Source organism: Liolophura sinensis, chromosome 8 (assembly GCF_032854445.1).
Source record: "Liolophura sinensis isolate JHLJ2023 chromosome 8, CUHK_Ljap_v2, whole genome shotgun sequence".
Taxonomy (NCBI): domain Eukaryota; kingdom Metazoa; phylum Mollusca; class Polyplacophora; order Chitonida; family Chitonidae; genus Liolophura; species Liolophura sinensis.
Window position 1 is genome coordinate 10,668,520 of NC_088302.1, and position 19,294 is coordinate 10,687,813.

At 38.2% G+C, this 19,294-nt stretch overlaps 1 protein-coding gene across 1 annotated transcript in view; it reads left to right on the top strand.

Annotated features, from left to right (window-relative positions):
• Window positions 1-16,819, top strand: part of LOC135472564 (death-associated protein kinase 1-like) — a 77,693-nt gene extending 60,874 nt beyond the window's left edge. The window contains exons 10-25 of the mRNA XM_064752120.1: window positions 177-290; window positions 1,433-1,531; window positions 2,079-2,177; window positions 3,229-3,324; window positions 3,986-4,084; window positions 5,714-5,812; window positions 6,253-6,351; window positions 7,148-7,246; window positions 7,633-7,731; window positions 8,423-8,500; window positions 8,839-9,028; window positions 9,694-9,801; window positions 10,570-10,764; window positions 11,746-12,005; window positions 12,560-12,748; window positions 13,484-16,819. Of these exons, the coding sequence (XP_064608190.1) occupies window positions 177-290; window positions 1,433-1,531; window positions 2,079-2,177; window positions 3,229-3,324; window positions 3,986-4,084; window positions 5,714-5,812; window positions 6,253-6,351; window positions 7,148-7,246; window positions 7,633-7,731; window positions 8,423-8,500; window positions 8,839-9,028; window positions 9,694-9,801; window positions 10,570-10,764; window positions 11,746-12,005; window positions 12,560-12,748; window positions 13,484-14,707 (3,147 nt within the window). The 3' untranslated portion in view covers window positions 14,708-16,819. The remainder of the gene's footprint in view (window positions 1-176; window positions 291-1,432; window positions 1,532-2,078; window positions 2,178-3,228; window positions 3,325-3,985; window positions 4,085-5,713; window positions 5,813-6,252; window positions 6,352-7,147; window positions 7,247-7,632; window positions 7,732-8,422; window positions 8,501-8,838; window positions 9,029-9,693; window positions 9,802-10,569; window positions 10,765-11,745; window positions 12,006-12,559; window positions 12,749-13,483) is intronic.
• The last annotated feature ends 2,475 nt before the right edge of the window (window positions 16,820-19,294 follow it).

Here is a 19,294-nt window from a genome sequence, read left to right on the forward strand (position 1 = left end):
ATGGAATACTCTCAAAGCATAAATGTTTGACCACTGAACAGTCATATCTCTGGCTTAAAAGTCCCTTTCAGACAGAACTATCTGAGAGTACATTATAGGATTGTTTATCAAACGTTTTAACATATGCAAGTTGATGAAATAGTTTTCATATATGTTTGATGATTGTATATTTTCAGGATGATAATTTTGTGATGACAGCATTATTCTGTGCAGCAGAGGAAGGCAATTTGAATGGCATCACAGAATTATTGACAGAGGCAAATAACTTTGATATCAACCAATCAAACAGGGTATGTGTGAGAAATTTGCATATTGACACAGAGTATTTGGTGTAGCATTATGTTATGTGAATGGTTTCGTTATGAATTAGGAGTGGGAAAAGTAAAGTTTTAAAATGTGAAATAATATTGATTGGATGCAATATAGCCTGAGGATAATTTGTCAGTTGCTAACTTTTTGTTTTGAAAGCTTCATGACTTCTCTGTATTAAACATTTTGGTGTGTGTATATGCACCACTGTGAATGTTGGTAAGCACTGAGCAGATATTTACCAGTTCAAACGTCATATAGCACCTGAAAAACCTTAAACCATTTATGAAATGTACATGTATATACTGTAAATCTTCAACCTTTTCAACCTCCAAAGCACTTTTTTCAGTGGAATTTCTGCATATAATTATTATGAAAATGGCGCCAAAATTATTGCTTTGTGTTATTAAAGATTCAAGCGTCATAAAACTGTACAGATTATTTCTCAACACTCCATAGCTCTCTTAGAATGTTTCCCAAATATTTGTCACAGAGACAGCTCAAAAATTAGGGTATATACATATCATAGTATGGTATTGCCAATCTGTCAACATTGCAGGGTTAAAGTAGTACCCTCATTTCTCACCTTTTTACATATGAAAGAGGAGCTTTCATTTCGATTTATGTACCTTTTTATTTGATTTTGAAGACATTGGTTGGTTTGGACAATTTTGGGGCTTCACAAAAAATATAACTATCAATCCACATAGAATAATACTTTCAGAATATGCTTGAATAAACACCTTACATACTTATGAAAATGTTGAAGGATATACAGAAACCCTGTATGTATACATCTATGTACTTATCGCAGGACCAGAAGCATTTTGAAAATGGATACTGACAAGAAAGACATAACAGAGTTATGCCCCTTTTTGTGATGTTGCGGTTTTGCATGTGGCTTACAAATACTAATCTACAGAACTAGTTTACTTGGAGCTTTTAGACTTTGTGTGCTTATGTACATACGGACCCAGAAGCTTATTGAAAATGGATCCTGACAGTCATATCGTGAGGTTGTAAAAAGTCAGAATTACATGAATAAAAAACATCATTCATCATTGTGGTGTTATAAAGTTTTAATTGTGTACAAGGCATTAATTTGTTGTGAATATTTTAACAGCATGGGGAGACAGCTGTTCACATGGCGGCCAGTGGAGGACACGTGGAAGTGTTAAAGTGTCTACAAGCAAGAGGGATCAATTTAAACATGCTCGATAAGGTTTGTTATGTTAACTAAAACCTTGTTTTTCCCAGCACACAGGGGCACTGCTCCTTCATCTGTACGCTTCCTTCTACCAGTGATACAATCAAAACTCAAAAGGCATCATTTGATTAAATTGCACATATTGTTATTCCTTGTTTGGACTGTTCTGATTGGAGTGCACTAAGGTATTGAGATTTTGAGTGAATTTTGCTTCACATCATTCTCCTTAATTAAATTAAAGATTCTAAATGTGGCAAATACCTTAAAATTTTGCCTGATCCCCTGAGGTGCTGGTGTCCTTTGAATTTGTCACTATTCTCACCTGAAAGTCACCACTCATGTCTATAAAAATAATTATACACTCATGCATCCCAGGGTCTTGGTGTTTTTTTTGCGTATGTTTTTTTTTGTTTTTTTTGTATTGTTTTTTTGTTTTTGTTTTTTTGTTTTGTTTTTTTGCATAAATTGTTACACACAAGTCAAATAAATTGAAATTTAAAATGATGAAATCCTGAATGCTGTGTACTTGTAAAATGAATGCATGTTTTGTTCCGGATTTCAGCATGGTGACAATGCTCTATATTGGGCAGCTAGACAGGGGCACATTGGGGCTCTGCAATTCCTCTTGGAACAGGGAGTTGAAATTAACACACAAAACAAGGTACATTGAATACAAGACCTGCAAGAGCACTAACAAAGTTAATCAAGCTTATACAAGCTCTGGTATATGGTATAGTTTGTAGTTTGAGGAGGTGAAGGACAACAGCCTGGCTGATCAGCATGTATTTGTAGTCCTGTCACAAGTGAAACTTAATACCTGAATGCATGTTCTCAGATTTTCTCTGTTTTATGTCAAACTCCACCCTCATCATACTTCCTAAAATTTCTTCAAGTGATGTTGGTAAAAGAAGTTAACGTTCTCGCTTTTTATTAGCTGCTTGCCTTTCATTAGCTGCTTGCCTTTCATAGCAACTGGTCACAGGAGATGTTCAATCCCATTCTCTGATAACACATTTTCAAAATACTCCGGCCTGCATGGTTGGACCTTTGGTGTGATAAGCTTTGGTCACTCAGCTGGTCTTGCACACAGTTCACTGGCAACCACTTGCCTTCCCCTAGTATTACATGAAGAGTTTGCCAGTGCAACTCACCAAAGATCAGTGGGTCACCCCAGGCACTCTAGTTTCCTCCCTTAACCTTGTTTATAGTATACAGGTTGCTGTCATATGACTGAGTCCTCAAATTTCAAATCAGGTGAGATTTATGCAGATACCAAGGCCCGCTTTTATGAAGCCTTCTTAAGGTTATGAACACGTAACTACCACGGCAACGTAGACAATTCGTCGCCATGGTCTTACGAGCTGGTAACATTAAGTGAGTTTCATGCAACTGGGCCCTGTCCTACAGGATTCAAGCAGTCCTCGCTGGCTCAGTTAAGGCGATGGCCTTGTGGCAGCTGATTTGCCCATATCAGCCTGAATGCTCTGGTTGTGGTCAGCTGTTGCTGTATGTCAGCGGCTTTATGAGGCACCAGGCCTGAGCTTTCCTCCAGCCATTAGTCTGACCAGTTCAACTAATACCTGCAATCTTCTTGAGTACAGCTTTGCATAAAGCTCAGCAAAAAAATTAAGGAAATACATACAGAATTCAGAATGTTTGAAATAAATCATTTACGTTGATTATACATTCCCACCTGTGTGTGTGTTTCAGAGTGGAGAGGCGGCGGTTCATGTGCGGCACGCTATGGTTTCAGCCAGGTCGTGGAGTACCTGTGCTCTCAGGGAGCCGATGTGGACCTACAGGATAGTGTAAGCTCTTGTCTGACTTAATTGGTTGGAATTGTATATCACGATGTTAACATTTCATAGGTAAAAGAATTCATCTGCATACAATTATGTTCATCAGAATTGCTCCGATGCAGATTTGTGACCCAGGAACGTGCATATTGTAAACTGGCCTATAAAGTTAAAAGGTTTGTGAGAATGCTTATAGGTGATGAGGTGTGGGGATTCCAGAGTCCACCACCTTTGAACTGAATTATACTGCAGTATGGCTGAAAATATTTACAATGCAAATCAAGGTATTGAAATGCTTTGGTAATGTTGTAACGTAATGCCCAAACTTGTCACAAGTGTTTGAAGAAACAGTCTGATAGATTAAGGGCTTGAAGAGGGCCAATTTGGCCATTTGGCAATTGGTCTATCAGGGTGTAAGCTCCAGTCGAGCTTGCTCATCTCTTCACTTGGCTGCAGCTTTAGGTCAGGAGGAAATCACCAGGTACTTTGCAAAACTCACTGGTTTACTCCGAACACTCCAGTTCCCACTACCTATAGACATTGACCGTTAACATGTAAGTGATAAAACCTTGAGGGTGATGTTAAATACCAATCAGTGAAATAAATAAATATGTAAATTGAAGAGCTCAGCAGATGTCTCCTTGTTATAAATAGTGTGCGGTTTTCATTACAGTTGGGTGAGACTGCCCTTCATAGTGCTGCCTGGCATGGCTTTGTGCCCATCATGTCTGCTCTCTGTGAGGCTGGCGCCGCCCTGGACAAGAAAAACAACGTAAGTTTTACAATGAATCTGTGTAATTTTTGCCATTGATCCTTATCACAGTATTGTGGATATGAAGGGATGCATGTAGTTAGGTGGCTGTGTGTGAAAGTTTCACATTATTTTAATACTATTTATTTTTTCTCCAATTTGGTCAAGGGTTCAAATCCATTATTTGGTGATTATTCTTTATAAAATGGATATCATTTGTATTTTTTGCTTTACCTTGGATTACATGGTTATTACATTGTATTGTAGTGTGTAGTGATGTTTGATGTTGTGTGGGTAGGGTTTTATAATATGTATATATATATATATATATATATATATATATATATATATATATATATATACATATTACTAAAACCCTGTGTGTGTGTGTAGGTGTTAAAACCTTATGAAGGTGCCAGGTTATATTATGTGTTTTGATGTTAACTTTTACATTTTGTGGATTTTAGTATTTGTGGGTTAATGATTGTGAAGGTCGTAGTGTTAAATCATAACATTTTGTGTGTTGATCTTGTACAGGTAGCTAAAGATGTTAATGCCAGGTTATATTGTGTGTGTGTGAGGGAGTGAGCAGTGATCTAGTGATCAGAGGTGTTGGCATTTCAGTCTCTAGGATACATGTGGTATGGGTTTAAAGCTGGACTTAAACAGGGCATAGCTGTAGATTTTCTCCACTCTCACTGCCTGTCTGACCTTGGTGACAATAAGGGATTTTGAAAAACATTTAGGCCATTTTTGCACCTCATCATTGGCTTGTTTTTCACAAATATGATATACATATCTATTCATCATATTTGGGAAGTTAGTCAGTAACTTGCCAAAGGTTTGTGGTTTACTCTGGTTTCCTCCAACCATAAAACTGGGTACCCCCATATAAGGAAATGTTTTTTTGTTTCTGGCATGGATTAAACATTAACCCAAGAAATAAATATATAACATGCAGATGGTTGTGGGTTTCGACAGGGCTTTGCTGGGTCTCTGGTCACCATAATGCTGGCCACTGTCATATAAGTGAAATATTCTTTTGCTGAAATGTACAGCATGAAACATCAAGCAATCAAATAAGTAAATAAACATACTATTTTGTGTGCTGATGTTGTATAGGTTGGGCATTATTATGTGCACACTTACATGTAGGTGCTAATGTTGGTGTTGTACAGGAAGGGGATTATGATACTTACCTCTAGGTGCTAATGTTAGCTGATGTTTTGTGTTGATGTTGTACAAAAAGGGGATTGTAATACATATCTGTAGGTGCTAATGTTAGCTGATGTTTTGTGTTGATGTTGTACGAAAAGGGGGATCACAATACATATCTGTAGGTGCTAATGTTAGCTGATGTTTTGTGTTGATGTACAAAATGGAGATTATAATACTTACTGTAAGTGTTAATGTTAGACGATGTTTTGTGTTAATGTTGTACAGGAAGGGAAGTATAGGTGTTAGAACCTTGTGACCGTGCTAATCTTCAGTGATGTTTTGCGTTGATCTTGCACATATGGGGGATTATGATACTTACCTCTACATGCTAATCTTCACTGATGTTTTGTGTTGGTGTTGTACAGGAAGGGGATTACAATACTTACCTCTAGGTGCTAATGTTAGTTGATGTTTTGTGTTGATGTTGTGCAGGAAGGGGAGACGGTATTGCACTGTGCAGCAGTCCGGGGTAATCTGGATTGTGTAAAGGTGTTGCTAGATCACAACACACCTCTCAATGAAGTGGATAAGGTAACCTATTTCAGACTCTACCCTGATAGGGTTTTTTTTAACAGCATTTTGGCTTAACCAGAATTCTACATGATTAGTGCATTACGTGTACATTTGTATTGTCATAAACCATGGGGACCTCTTGAAAGTGAAATACATTTGAGTACAGCTTAAAACATTAAATTTAATAAATAAATCAACTTTTTAAAAAATCTTTTATGATTTAGAACTATGAAAATGGTCTTAAGACTATTTATAACTTAATCTGATCATCGTGCCAAAAAAAAAAAAATAAGAAAATTCTTAAATCTCTAAAAGATCTAGATTTGTTTTAATGTTTAAAGTCTTACCTAAGTGTAAAATAAATGAAAATGTTAATAAGGCAGTGGATGAATTCGGATTGTTAAAACTGTTTAACACTGTTTAGATATTCCACAAGAGTGTTTGCATGTTCTTTTCAGAGAGGAAGTACAGCCCTACACCTGGCCTGTCGTCGGCACCATACCTCCATAGCCCTGCTACTCCTCCACGCAGGCTGTGAGATGGACACTCTTGATCAAGTACTTTAGTATTATCACATGCTTGTTGAGATAAATATACTCTCTGTGGGAGCTATTCAGCAAGGAATATGTATTTATTATCTACTGATTTACTGTTTGGTTTATGGCCAAGGGTGTGGCAGTGACCCAGAAGCCTCTCACCAATGTGGTCACTGTGAGTTCAAGTCCAGCTCATGCTAGCTTCCTCTCAGGCCATACCTGGGGAGGTCTGTCAGCAACCTGCGGATTGTTTTGGATTTTCCCAGGGCTTTGCCCGTTTTTCCTCCCACCATAATGTTGGCCACCGTTCTGTTAGGAAAATATTCTTGAGTACGGCGTAAAACACCAATCAAATAAATAAATAAATAGGTGGTTTGGTTGATGGGGTGGAGGATTTAAGGGTATGCCTTGAGATTTCACATCCCAAAAAATTATCGCCTCACAAGCAGCTCTGGTATCTTAAAATAGATCAACATTATCAAATGCTAGTCTTTAGACAATAATCAGCATTGAGTTTTTTTTATATAATTAGGGTAAAAGTGGTTTTGTCAGTGGTTCCTTGAATGGCCCAAGTAGTTGTTATATTGTATCGTAAAGGTGATAAGGGTTAAAGTGATAAATGAAAATTTCAGATGATACTTTCCAGGAAATCCATTTTTACTCCTGTTTGCCTGATGAACGCTTTTCTTCTTTATCCGATCTGGACTATACTTCCTATTACATCAGTACATGCAGCCAGTATGTCAGTACATCTCTTAATCATACTCTTAATCACTGTTAAATAAAGTCATTAAAATGCTTAACCCAACTGTTACAGGATGGAGAAAGTGCACTTCACGCTGCAGCCTCTGAAGGCCTGCTAACTGTGGTACAGACCATGTGCGCGTTTGGCTGTCGTGTAGATATAGCCTGTCAGGTGGGTGGTTTGGGTCATATTACTTTAACATTGTCAAATATTCTGATAAAAATGTTTATCCTGTTTTACCTGTTGTCACAGTTTGTACTCAAAAGCAGAAATTGTGACTGTCATTTAAGGTACTTGAGTTTGTATTTTAAGTACTTGAAAGTACCTGAAAAGTCTTTGAATTTTTTTGGCTGTCAGGCATGCGAACCCTGGATAAACTACAAAAAATAAAATAAATAATATGCATTAAATGAAATTGTAGACCTGAATAGTAAAATGTTTTCAGAACCCATCTCTAAGCCTGCTTGGTACTGCTCAGAGAAACTGATGTTGAATTTTTTGAAATATGACAGTTTTTTGTGATGGGACTATATCTGTATGTTATTTTGTGTTCACAGGGTTTCACAACACCGCTGCACTATGCCAGTCGTGCAGGCCATACAGAAATCGTGAGGTGTCTACTGTTATCAGGGGCCAACCCAGACCTAAAAAACAGGGTGAGAACAGAACACCATTACAACACTCTTCATGCACAAATACACAATCCTTGCTGGCCAAGTGGTGTAATGGGATCTACAAGAAGAACACTAGCCCTTGACCCACAAACTTTGAGATATCTTTACATCTTGAATGCTTGAATGCCACCTAGCAAAGTGTTTTCTACTGGCTTCTGCCTGGTTACCTCCACAAGACAATTTTGTCAGAAGTTAAATGTTCTTGAGCAGCACACAAAGCTTCAGTCATGTAAATATTGCTGCATCCTGAAGTTTGATGTGTAAAAAATGCACTTTCATAAAGATTATAAAGCCATACATTTTGTGCCAAGAAACTAATGAAACTGACAAAAAAGTCTTAAAATGGTCCTATAAGGTCAATTAATCAATGAGAACAAAGCAAAATGTGCTAATTTTAGGGGAAATACAGTGAATGAATATTCATTCATACCACTAAGCATTCTAAACATTTAACCTTTATAAAAAATATAACCACATATATCCACTGGCCTAACATGAGCATTTATGTTAAATTCATGTAACTCAGTGCCAAATATTATATCATCACCTGCTATTATTGACTAACTTTCAGGTGCCTCTTGTCTCTTTAACACATTGTACTACTAGTCATGACATTATATAAAATATTTCTTTGATGTTCAAGTTCTCTGTGAATCTGTGGTTTGTTGTACAGGATGGGGTAACTGCTGAGGTCATGGCACTGGCGCAGGGATATAAAGATATTTCTGAACTCTTGAGCAAAGTCAAAGCAGTAAGTAAAAGATGATACAATGACTTACAGTTGTGCAAAGAAGTTAATGATCATTTTTCAAAGAGAACATGACTTGAAATTGCCATTTAAAAAAAAACAATTTCTTACGGTCTTCTTAAACACTTCAACAAAATTTTTGGTTCTCTGACAGTTTTGTCAGAATGTTTCTCCCTTCCAAGCTTATCGTTTCTGCTTAATGTCAAGCTAAAATATATTTTGTGGCACGTGCTTAATTATTATTGTTAGTTTAATAATTACTACGGTAAATAATAGCCTCTTTAGATCCTATGGAATCTTTCTTTACCCAAAAGGTACTCAGGTTATTATTTCTCTTTCAGGATCGGCGGGAAAATTTCATCCAGCAGCTTCTACCAGCCACAAAGCCATTGTCATGCATCAAGTTAAAGGTGATGGGGTCGACGGGAGTTGGCAAATCTACGCTGATAGAGAGCATGAAGTGTGGCTTGTTAAGTAGCTTCTTCAGGCGCAGTAGGTCCAACACCAATAATACAACAGCGTCTCACAGAGGTGAGCGTCCATTGTGTTTCAATAGCCTATGTAACAGGGTGAGATATAAACGCTATCTACTTCGGGGCTGGAGGGAATTTCCCTTTAGTCTAGTGGTAGAAGCTTGGACTCCAAACCCAGAGATCGCGGGTTCAAATCCCCGGCTGTAAGCTCCATCACGCTTATATAAATAGAAAAACTAAACTAATAATTACATAATTATGTATTTTTTACTTAATTTTCTTAATGTCCTTACATTAAGTCACCTCATCAAAGTTAAAGCTTTTTTGAGATCATATTATTGCAATAACTTTAATAGATATGTTTAAAGAGCCCACATTGACTCCCAATATTTAAATATTTAATCAGATCCTTACTGAGCTGTACTCATTGGAATATAACCTATTTATTTGTTTTATTGGAGTACTCTGGTGAGAATATTTCACGTATACACCGGTGGGGAATATAACATGTGACAGTATAAGACGGATTAATGTTTGTCTGTGTGTTCATGTATCAGTCAGCATGGTATTTTACTTACGTACTGAATTGTTTATAGAGGCTTAAGTTGAATATATACATGATTAAGCTTTAACATATTTTATGGCTTAAACACGGTTTCAAGTCAAGTCAAATTTTATCCAAGGTATTATTGCTCTCATGGTCTTTGTCATTTTTCTTGACAGTTAAGAGTAAGATATCTCGTCAGTTTAGTTTACCCACACCACTGAACTACTCCCTGGGCAACACAAACTATACCAAAGGTGTGGACATCCAGCAAGTCAACATTTCAGGTGAGTGAGATTTTGTACCTCTAGGTTTGGCTCTAAACATTTACATCAGGTAATCTGTCTTACCGACCAGCAGATATCAGAAATTATAACATGTGATTGGTTGATTGTTTTAGCCAATGGCTAGATACTAGTTTTGTTCTTTTTTATTCATTTTGTTTTATTGAACATGTTTTTTCACACATACTATATATTTATTTGATTGGTGTTTATGCCGTACTCAAGAATATTTTACTTATATGGTGGCGGCCAGCATTATGGTGGGGGGAAACCGGGCAGATCCCAGGCTAAACATACGACCATCTGCAGGTTGCTGGAAGCCGTCCTACGTATAGCCAGAGAGGAAGCCAGCATGAGCTGGAACTCACAGAAACTGCATCGGTGGGAGACTCAGCCACTATTTTCACATATCACACAATATATTAAACATGTTTTAGTGTATGAAGACAGGTTTTATTAAACACAGACAACAACAAAAAACAAGGTAACCATAGAAAAATCATACCTGAATATTGATGTGTATGTAGTTTGTAAGCTTACATGGATTTTCTGCATGGCAGCCTTGGTTTGAATTTCCCTTTTCTTATACTGATTTATTGTACACTTATTTCTCTTAATTTATCATATCTGCAAAACTAAAAAAAAAGTTTGTAGAGATCTATGGTGATTTATTCACATGGAATCAAGGTAAATTCAGTAATGTTGGTCCAGTATACAAGTCTTGTGATTGGTCAGTTTTGTAGATCATTGAATATTTATATTGATTGACAGGCCTTGGGGAGATGAGCGTGTGGGATTTCTCAGGTTACCAGCCTTACTACATGCTGTACGACCACTTCCTGGGGGATGTCAACTGTATCCACACAGTAGTTTTCAGCCTGGCTGACCCTGCAGACGAGCAGATGGCTCAGGTCATGTTCTGGTTAAACTTCATCAAGGCTAGGATACCACCCCAGGAGCCACTAGGTCAGTTGTAGTATGTGTGTATAGGGATGTTGAAAATATAAAAAGGCAAGTAGCAGGCTCCAGAAGGCTGTATACTGCTTTATCTGTAGCTATCTACTTTGGATACTCTGATCATTTAAACCAATGGTAATTGTGCTTTCCAGTGACCTGCCCACTTTTGAGCTCTGACCTCTTCTCTAAAGGATATTATGGTACAGACCGGCAGGCATCAGTGAAAATTTCATCAAGTAATATAAATTGTAATTGATTACATTTGACAGGAGTGGCCATCTTATTTACATTTTTGGGTTTTGGTGAACATAAATGTTTTGGAGAAATAATCCGATAATATGACTTCATAAGAAATAAGTACAGTATGCACTATGGCATAAAACAGGGTTGGTGCTTGTTAAGTTGTACAGGTTAGTATTGATATTGTCATGTGTATTCACATATTTGTAGAAGATAAAAATGATTGATGGGTTTAAAGGAAAAGACCTCTAAAACTCGAGGTAGGCATCACTAAATAGACCACTTAAAACTGTGCATCAGTATACTTTCATTTCTTTTTTTTTCAGTTTTTGTGAAAAGAGTCAATTGTGCTCAAACATTTGAACTCTAAGGTGGGCTTTATAGACCATACAATCAGAGGTTAGGAACTCTGGCATCACGGGAAGTTTATGCAATGCTAATCTGGACTCTGAATGTTGGAATAACTCTTTTTTACCTATGAGTAAAACATTGCTGAAATAATGTTCCCAAAAATTCTTTCCTTCTGGTGAAGAGGAAGAAAAGATGATATGACACCAGAGTTCCTAGATACTGTCAGTATGGTCGATAAAGCTCACCATAGTATTCAGATGTTTGAATGCCTTTCAACACTGAAAATATAAATGAAAAGTATTTTCATCGTTTTCAGTTGTCTGTATGATGGACCTTACGTTATAGTTTAGCTTTCGTTTACTTTAAACTAATTGTGGCTTTAATGCTGCTATTCCACAGGGTATTGTGGGCGGCTTCCTAACTTCCCCAAGGTGATCCTAGTGGCGACCCACGCTGATCGGGCAGGGTGCGTGAAGAATTCCCGTGGGGAGTACGCCAGTAAGGAGGGCAGTCACATCCTCTCCAGGGTCAAGGACATCTTCATGGCTGACCTTGACATCTCCGATCGTCTGTTTGTTGTGGATGCACAAGCTGCCTCAACAGCTGAAATCAAAGCTCTCAAACTTCACATAGCTGATCTCAAGAGTGGAATCATTAAGGTATGTTAACCATAGTTCTGTTATGTAGATTAGAGGATTATCTGTTTTGAGTTAATCGAGGTAACGAGCTAGGTGTCTGGCTACTGTACACATAATTGTTTATATTTATCATCTGTAGGATGTGATATGTTTGGAAACAAGAGTATAAATTTGGTTTGAATTGGTACTTCCATCTGCACATGTATGTCCTCAGAAGTGATTTGCTTAATCAAAAAATGAAAAATGTAGAAAATACATAATCTAGACCAAGTATAATGAAATAATAATGAAATAAACTGATTAATTCATCGATATCTAGTCAAAGTTAAATTGCTCACATGAAGGGGAGTTTCTGGAACAACTTCATATGTGCTCAATCTTTATTAAGCCAGTTTAATGCTTGGAGTGTGACATAAAGCACTCCCAGTTAGGAAAGCAGAAATTAGCTCAAGTTAATTAAAATTTTAGGTTCAACTTTAGTCTAGATTTTGTTCAAGTGCTGTTGAAATTTACAAGAACATTACATAATACTGCTGACAAAGTTAGTATTTGTTCTCATGTTTCATTCATGACAGTCCCTTGAGAAAGGGAATGGCTTTTTGGATGCCATGCTTGCTCAGCTGCCATCATGGAGGAGGTCATCCTCATCATTTCCTGTGTTGTCATGGCAACGGTTTGTGGATTACGTCCGAGCAAAGGTCAACCCCTTAGCAGGAGAGGACCATCTGAAGCTGCTGATACAACAATTACAACTTACAGGAGAGGTAAGGCAGAAGTGTGTCCAAAAAAGTATACACTGAATATCTGCATGTAAGGGTAGGGTTGTGAAAGTCTTTTGGTACAAAGAGAAATTTGAAAGCCTTTACTAAACAGCTTTTTTGAGGTACAATCTGATCTTCTGGTAGTGAGAACCAATTTTGTCCCCATGCAGTGGAATTTCAAATGGTTTTACTTCAATGTCTGTAGGATTATTTCCATAGTAGAAATGATCACTTCCATTTTTGATAAACCAATTTAGACACATAATAAAAACTTTATCACTACATCAATTGGATTCAAACTCTTACTTATCTGTCTGTTTACCTGCAGCAGCTGAACAGAGAAGTTTGTGGTGCTTTGAGTGTTGATTACAATCAATTTATGTGTGGCGTTAGTTTATTTGATGAAAAGGAAATTCATATTTGAAAATTTATCATACTGGCACCAGTTTGACCTCGGTTTTCATTGAAAACAATTTATAAAATGGAAATCAGATTTTCTTGAACTTGAGTAAATTAAAAGTGAATTTCATATTGCAAAAGTTATCTGATTTGCAGCTGTAATTTATAGGTGCGTAGTTTTAAGTTGTATGAGATTTAAATTTCATTTCGTATTTGTGCTAAAGTTATGAGTTTTGCCACTGTATATTGGAGATATGGAACCTCAGCACTGCTGTACAATACATCACTGTTCATACACTGTGACCTATATATAACTCTGGGACCATGTTGTTGTTGTAGGTGGTATACCTGGAAAGTGAGGTTGTACAGGATCTGGTGGTTCTCCATCCTAAGTGGCTGTGTAATGAGATCATCGGGAACCTCCTGTCCCACGAGAAGATCATCACGTCGCGGATCACTGGCTGCTTCACGGTTGACGACTTCCAGCTCATGTACCCGGAGACAGATGCGTTGGACTTGCTACAGGTGCTAGAGGCACTCGAGATCTGCACACAGTGTGACAATGATGGTGAAATAGAGTATGAATTCCCCTGTTTGAATTTCGTGGAGACAATACGAGGATTGTGGGAGAGAGACCCTAAATTTGGTGAAAATACTGTGTACAGTGGTGTGAGGATTAAAACCCCACGCAGCATCACTGGCCAACTCAAACACGTGTTTCCACGGATACAGGTGCAACTGCGACGAACGATATTACAAGACAGCGATGACCCAGACAGTGACCTTTATCAGTGGCATCATGGGTCCAAATTTTGTTGCGGGTTGTTAGAAGGACTGCTAAATATGGACAAGCAGGAAGAATTTTTAGAACTTAAAGTGCGAGGGGTAGAGGAATCCAGGACTAATGCTTTTTATTTTCTGGAGGATTTGATAAACATCGTGGAGCAGGTGATTGTAGAGATGTGTCCAGGGCTGTGTATAGAACGGCATGTGCTCAGTGTGGCTCAGTTACAGGAGCACCAGAAGCACATTGAGGCCTACCTGCCCAGAGAACTCTTCTTAATGGAGGTGAGAAAGGAGTGCGAGGTGTGCCTGCTGGACGGGCCACTGGAGCAGTTCATAGACCTGGTGTGTCTGGGTTCGGAGGAGGTATTCAGCAGTCTGACACTCGGCGTAGACTTGCACGTCTCTCATCTAACAATCCACACGCGCCGCCAGCTGTCACGCCTCCTCGACCCCCCAGATCCAATGGGGCGTGACTGGTGTCTACTGGCCGTTGTTCTGGGCCTCTCCACCATACTCCCAAATCTCGACAATGCCACCAACATGGCAGAGAGCAAAACGGACAAAGTGCTGGAGGAGTGGGCCAAAGATCAGTCGAGTACGATCGGCCTCCTTCTGGTGAAGTTGCGAGAGCTGAATCGTGGAGATGCTGTGGAAGTGTTGCTCAACACTGGCCCTGTATTTAAAGTGTTTATCTATGAGGAGCAGAGCACTGATGAAAATCACGTGCCTCCTGCAAACACTGCCTCGACGAACACATTGTCAAACCTTTCACGGTGATGCTTAGCCAGTGTATCTGACAAAGACTGGTCTATTAAAGACAAAGCTTACGGTTATTAACAGTATGGATTTATTGAGTCTTGGAGAATAGAGCTTCTAGAGGGAGCCTTAGAAGTGCATGTACATATATTCATATTGCTTTCTGTACAGACATATTTCTATAGGGTTCTCAACAACTTCATGGGTTATAGTTAAGTGGACAAAATACAGGAACATAAATCTTTGTATTTTCTTTTCCAACCATGCCAATCATCCCAGAGTTCAACAGAAGTTGATTAAATAGAATGGATATAGGACATAGAAACAGCAGTTTCTACCTTTTAGCCCATCTGTACAAAAATATCCACTGATAACTTCATCAGAGGTTTATTTCTGTGATGTGAGCATTTTGTTGTATTTAGTATACTGGAATGAAATTTTGCCATGATTTTGACCATGCTGTAAGCATATATTCTACACTGTTTTGTTAAGTCTCTTCTCTGTTTCTTGCCAGGTACATGTGTATGCACTTGTAAATAATGTACAACTCTTACACTTTTATTCATTTATTTGTTACATGTGGAATGTCTTTTAAAGGTCTGATCTTTTCAGTTGTGCGGTATATAAAAACGGTCAGAAAGTGGCCATATATTGTGTGGATGATCTGGATTTCTTCTGTCTTTTATGTTGGAATTTTTATTTTGGCTAGTTCCCCTGGGCTCTGCCTAGTTTCCACTCACCATAATGTTGGCTGCAGTCGTATAAGTGAAATATTCTTCAGTATGGCATAAAATACCAATCAAATAAATAAATAAATAAATAATTTTGTCTTGATTTCTTGACAAACACTTTTTTGGCATGAAAGGGCAACTTATCACAAACACGTGCATATTCATGAAATACTGTTAGGAACTTTCAGTGATAACTTCGTGTACAGGCACATTATTTTCAAACACTTGTACATGAAGGATATGCTTAGCAGCAAGCATTGATCTTTCAGAAATTATATAGACTGATGTAGAATCTTAAATTAGATCTGTTGTGTGATTGGCAAAAATTCTGCCTTGAAACACATGCAGCCTGATTTACATGTGGAGCAAAATAAAATCTTTCTTATATTTGCATTATTCTAATATTTTGCAGAGAAACCATAGGGGGCAATAATCTCTTAGCAGTGTGAGCATGAGTATGATCTGCCCAGCAGCTGCAGTCAGTGCATGTATTTTTCATCTGATCATTGTGATCTTCCCAATTCAAGATTACCACATCATCACATTTTTGCTTACAACTGTATCTTCACTACCATGAGTGTCAGCTGACTTTTCTTGGGTACATGTCCTCTTCACATTATCCCATCTGATAGTTTTTCACTGATGCACAGTAAGAAGAGGTTTATGGCATTCTTGATCAATACTTCACGAAGTAAATTACACAAAAAATCCTGTCACAGTACATTAAACTTACCCTCAAAACTGCATTACACTAACATGTTCATCAAAAACATATTCACATTTCTTAATGGTACATTTCTTATTCATTTCAATTTGAGGACTAAATTACTATACACACATGTATTCTCAGATCCTGTGGTGTGAAAAGGTATATCTCATTTGTTCTCTTAAACAACCATTGCACATTTTCAAATAATCTCAAGTGCTGTTTTTCATATTTTTCAATTTTCTCAAACTATACATTTACAAATCACATTTGACAGTTATGTAAACAACGTCAATGCAGCAAACTTCTCAGTTACCTGGAACACATTTAAAACTTTGTATCTCAAACAGTACAATATCTGCATAAAACTCAATCTCTGACTGTATTATAATGTATTTTTTTTATTACCTATGGTATTTGTATCAATTTCTCAGTAACACAAGCTTCAGTTGTTACATAACTCAAAATTACATTAACGATTTCTCAATGTATTAACAATTTTCAGCAATATCATGTTCAACTTGTCGGTATAATTTCTTAAAGTTTACATGTAGAACTCTTGATAAATAGGTTTTGTATTCATTCAGTGCATTACACATTTGTCTGTTATCTTAATTACTAGTAGTTAATTATCAAATATCAAATCACAATTGAAAGGTTTACTTTGTATATATTTTAACTGACATTTTCAAAATGCTTTTTTACTTGAATTATGTTGTTAGTTGTACTTATTTTATCAGATCAGCAAGCTCAGGTTGTTCAGTGTTCAGTTTTGTAAGTTGTACAAAGTAGCCCTGCTACCACATTACAAATTTGTCAGCTGTAGGTAACTCAAACAGTATATGTTGTATTTATTCAGTAGAATGAATTATACTCTTGTCATCAAAGACTATAATTGTCAAAGTCAGATCAGAGTTTCTCTGTCATTTATAATGACATTGTGGTTTCTATTACATATAAATATGCCTACCATTTTTGTTCTACTGTACCCAGTTCATAAATGACAAGTGTTGCTTTGAATTTTTCGCTTTTAAGACTTCCTTTGTTCTTCAAAGCTATTGTCGGTTTATGACCTGAACTTCACCAAGGGGGCATGTGAAATACCTCATTACCATATGTTTACTTTTTCATCGGTCATGTTAATGTTTACTAATAATGTTTATTATTAATGTTTATTATTGGGCTGAGATGGGGAAGGGGCTAATTGTTATAATATCCTCATGTGATGTAACTGCTCAACGAAATAATTACCCAAAAACTTACTTGGACTGAGTTTCTGTTTATCCGCCAGTTTGTAGTTTTATTTCGCACCTGTTTTCTTGTCTTTACGTTTAAGAACTGAATTTTCTAATTACCTGTCAGATTCTGCTTTTATTTCGCACCTGTTTTCTTGTACCTGGTAGCTCTAAGAAAACTACCTATTTGTTTATGACTTTGAAAACTTATATTATGTCACTTATTTGTGCCTGATCTAAAGGTGGCAGTGATATTTGCATGGGTATACAGCTGTCAAGTGTTTAATACAAGTGTATCTGCACATCAGACATACTGTATGCTCGATATCCTATGTGGATGTTAGAGCTAATGTAAATACATGTATTGACGTATTCTGACAGTACTCATGATGAAGATGTCATGAGGTCTGAAACTTGTGAGGACAAAATGTGAAGATGTTGTTTGTCTCATGGGCACAACAATAAAAATACATGAAACCTATACCTGCTGTTGATAGGAATTTATTGTATTCCCATATTTATTTATTTGAGGTTACTTAAGAGAAATGTTTGTTAGGGCATCGTATCAGATATGGAGAACTCTCCACTGAAGTATGAAGATGTGAGCTTGAAGACTGCTTGGTAAAGTGGGCTGGAGGAGTAGGTGAAATGCCTTCTCTAATGTGATTGGGAAACACAGGTTCATTACCTAATCTACCTCAAGATCTGGACATTCGGATGACCTGTTTGCAACAATACTACTTGTAATTGGTCAGTTACTGTAGGTGTTCTTGATTGACAGTTCAGAGAGGTCAGTAAGATGCCCAAGTCTAAACTGCTGTCACAAGAGGAAAGTATCTATGGGTTTTTTAGTAAACCTTAAGTGGTTGGCAGTGTTTGGTGTGGACGTTAATAAATGGGACGCTGTGATTGGTGCAGTGGGGTGTGTTCTAGAACGTTTGTGATGGTCTGGAAGCATTGTAGCGTGTGGGCCAGGTGCACCGGCCAGCCTACATAGGGTGCAACCTGTGCATCCGAGGTAGTGGAGTGTGCGGTGGAGTGCAGGTGCACTCCAAGATCTGGTCTGCACACGTTCTAGAACACCATAACGTCATACCGCCTCCTATGACCTCATGACGTCATCACACAAACACGACCCCTCCAACAATCACAACGCCCCACGTCCTCCCCCTCCTCCCCCTCCTCCCCCTTCTCCCCTCCACCCAAGAAGAATAACCCAGGGTTTACTCCACCTCCTCCCCCTCCCATAAGAATAGCCCAGGGTTTACTCACCCTCCTCCTCCCCCGCTCGTAACAATAACCCAGGGTTTACTCACCCTCCTCCTCCCCCACTCATAACAATAACCCAGGGTTTACTCACCCTCCTCTTCCCCCACTCATAACAATAACCCGGGGTTTACTCAACCTCCTCCCCACCACTCATAAGAATAACTCGGGGTTTACTCACCCTCCTCCTCCCCCACTCATAACAATAACTCGGGGTTTACTCACCCTCCTCCTCCCCCGCTCATAACAATAACCCAGGGTTTACTCACCCTCCTCCTCCCCCACTCATAACAATAACCCGGGGTTTATTCACCCTCCTCCCTGACTCATAACAATAACCCAGGGTTTACTCACCCTCCTCCTCCCCCGCTCATAACAATAACCCAGGGTTTACTCACCCTCCTCCTCCCCCACTCATAACAATAACTCGGGGTTTACTCATCCTCCTCCTCCCCCACTCATAACAATAACCCAGGGTTTACTCACCCTCCTCCTCCCCCACTCATAACAATAACCCGGGGTTTACTCAACCTCCTCAACCTCTTCCCCGACTCATAAGAATAACCCGGGGTTTACTCACCCTCCTCCTCCCCCACTCATAACAATAACCCGGGGTTTACTCACCCTCCTCCCCACCACTCATAAGAATAACTCAGGGTTTACTCACCCT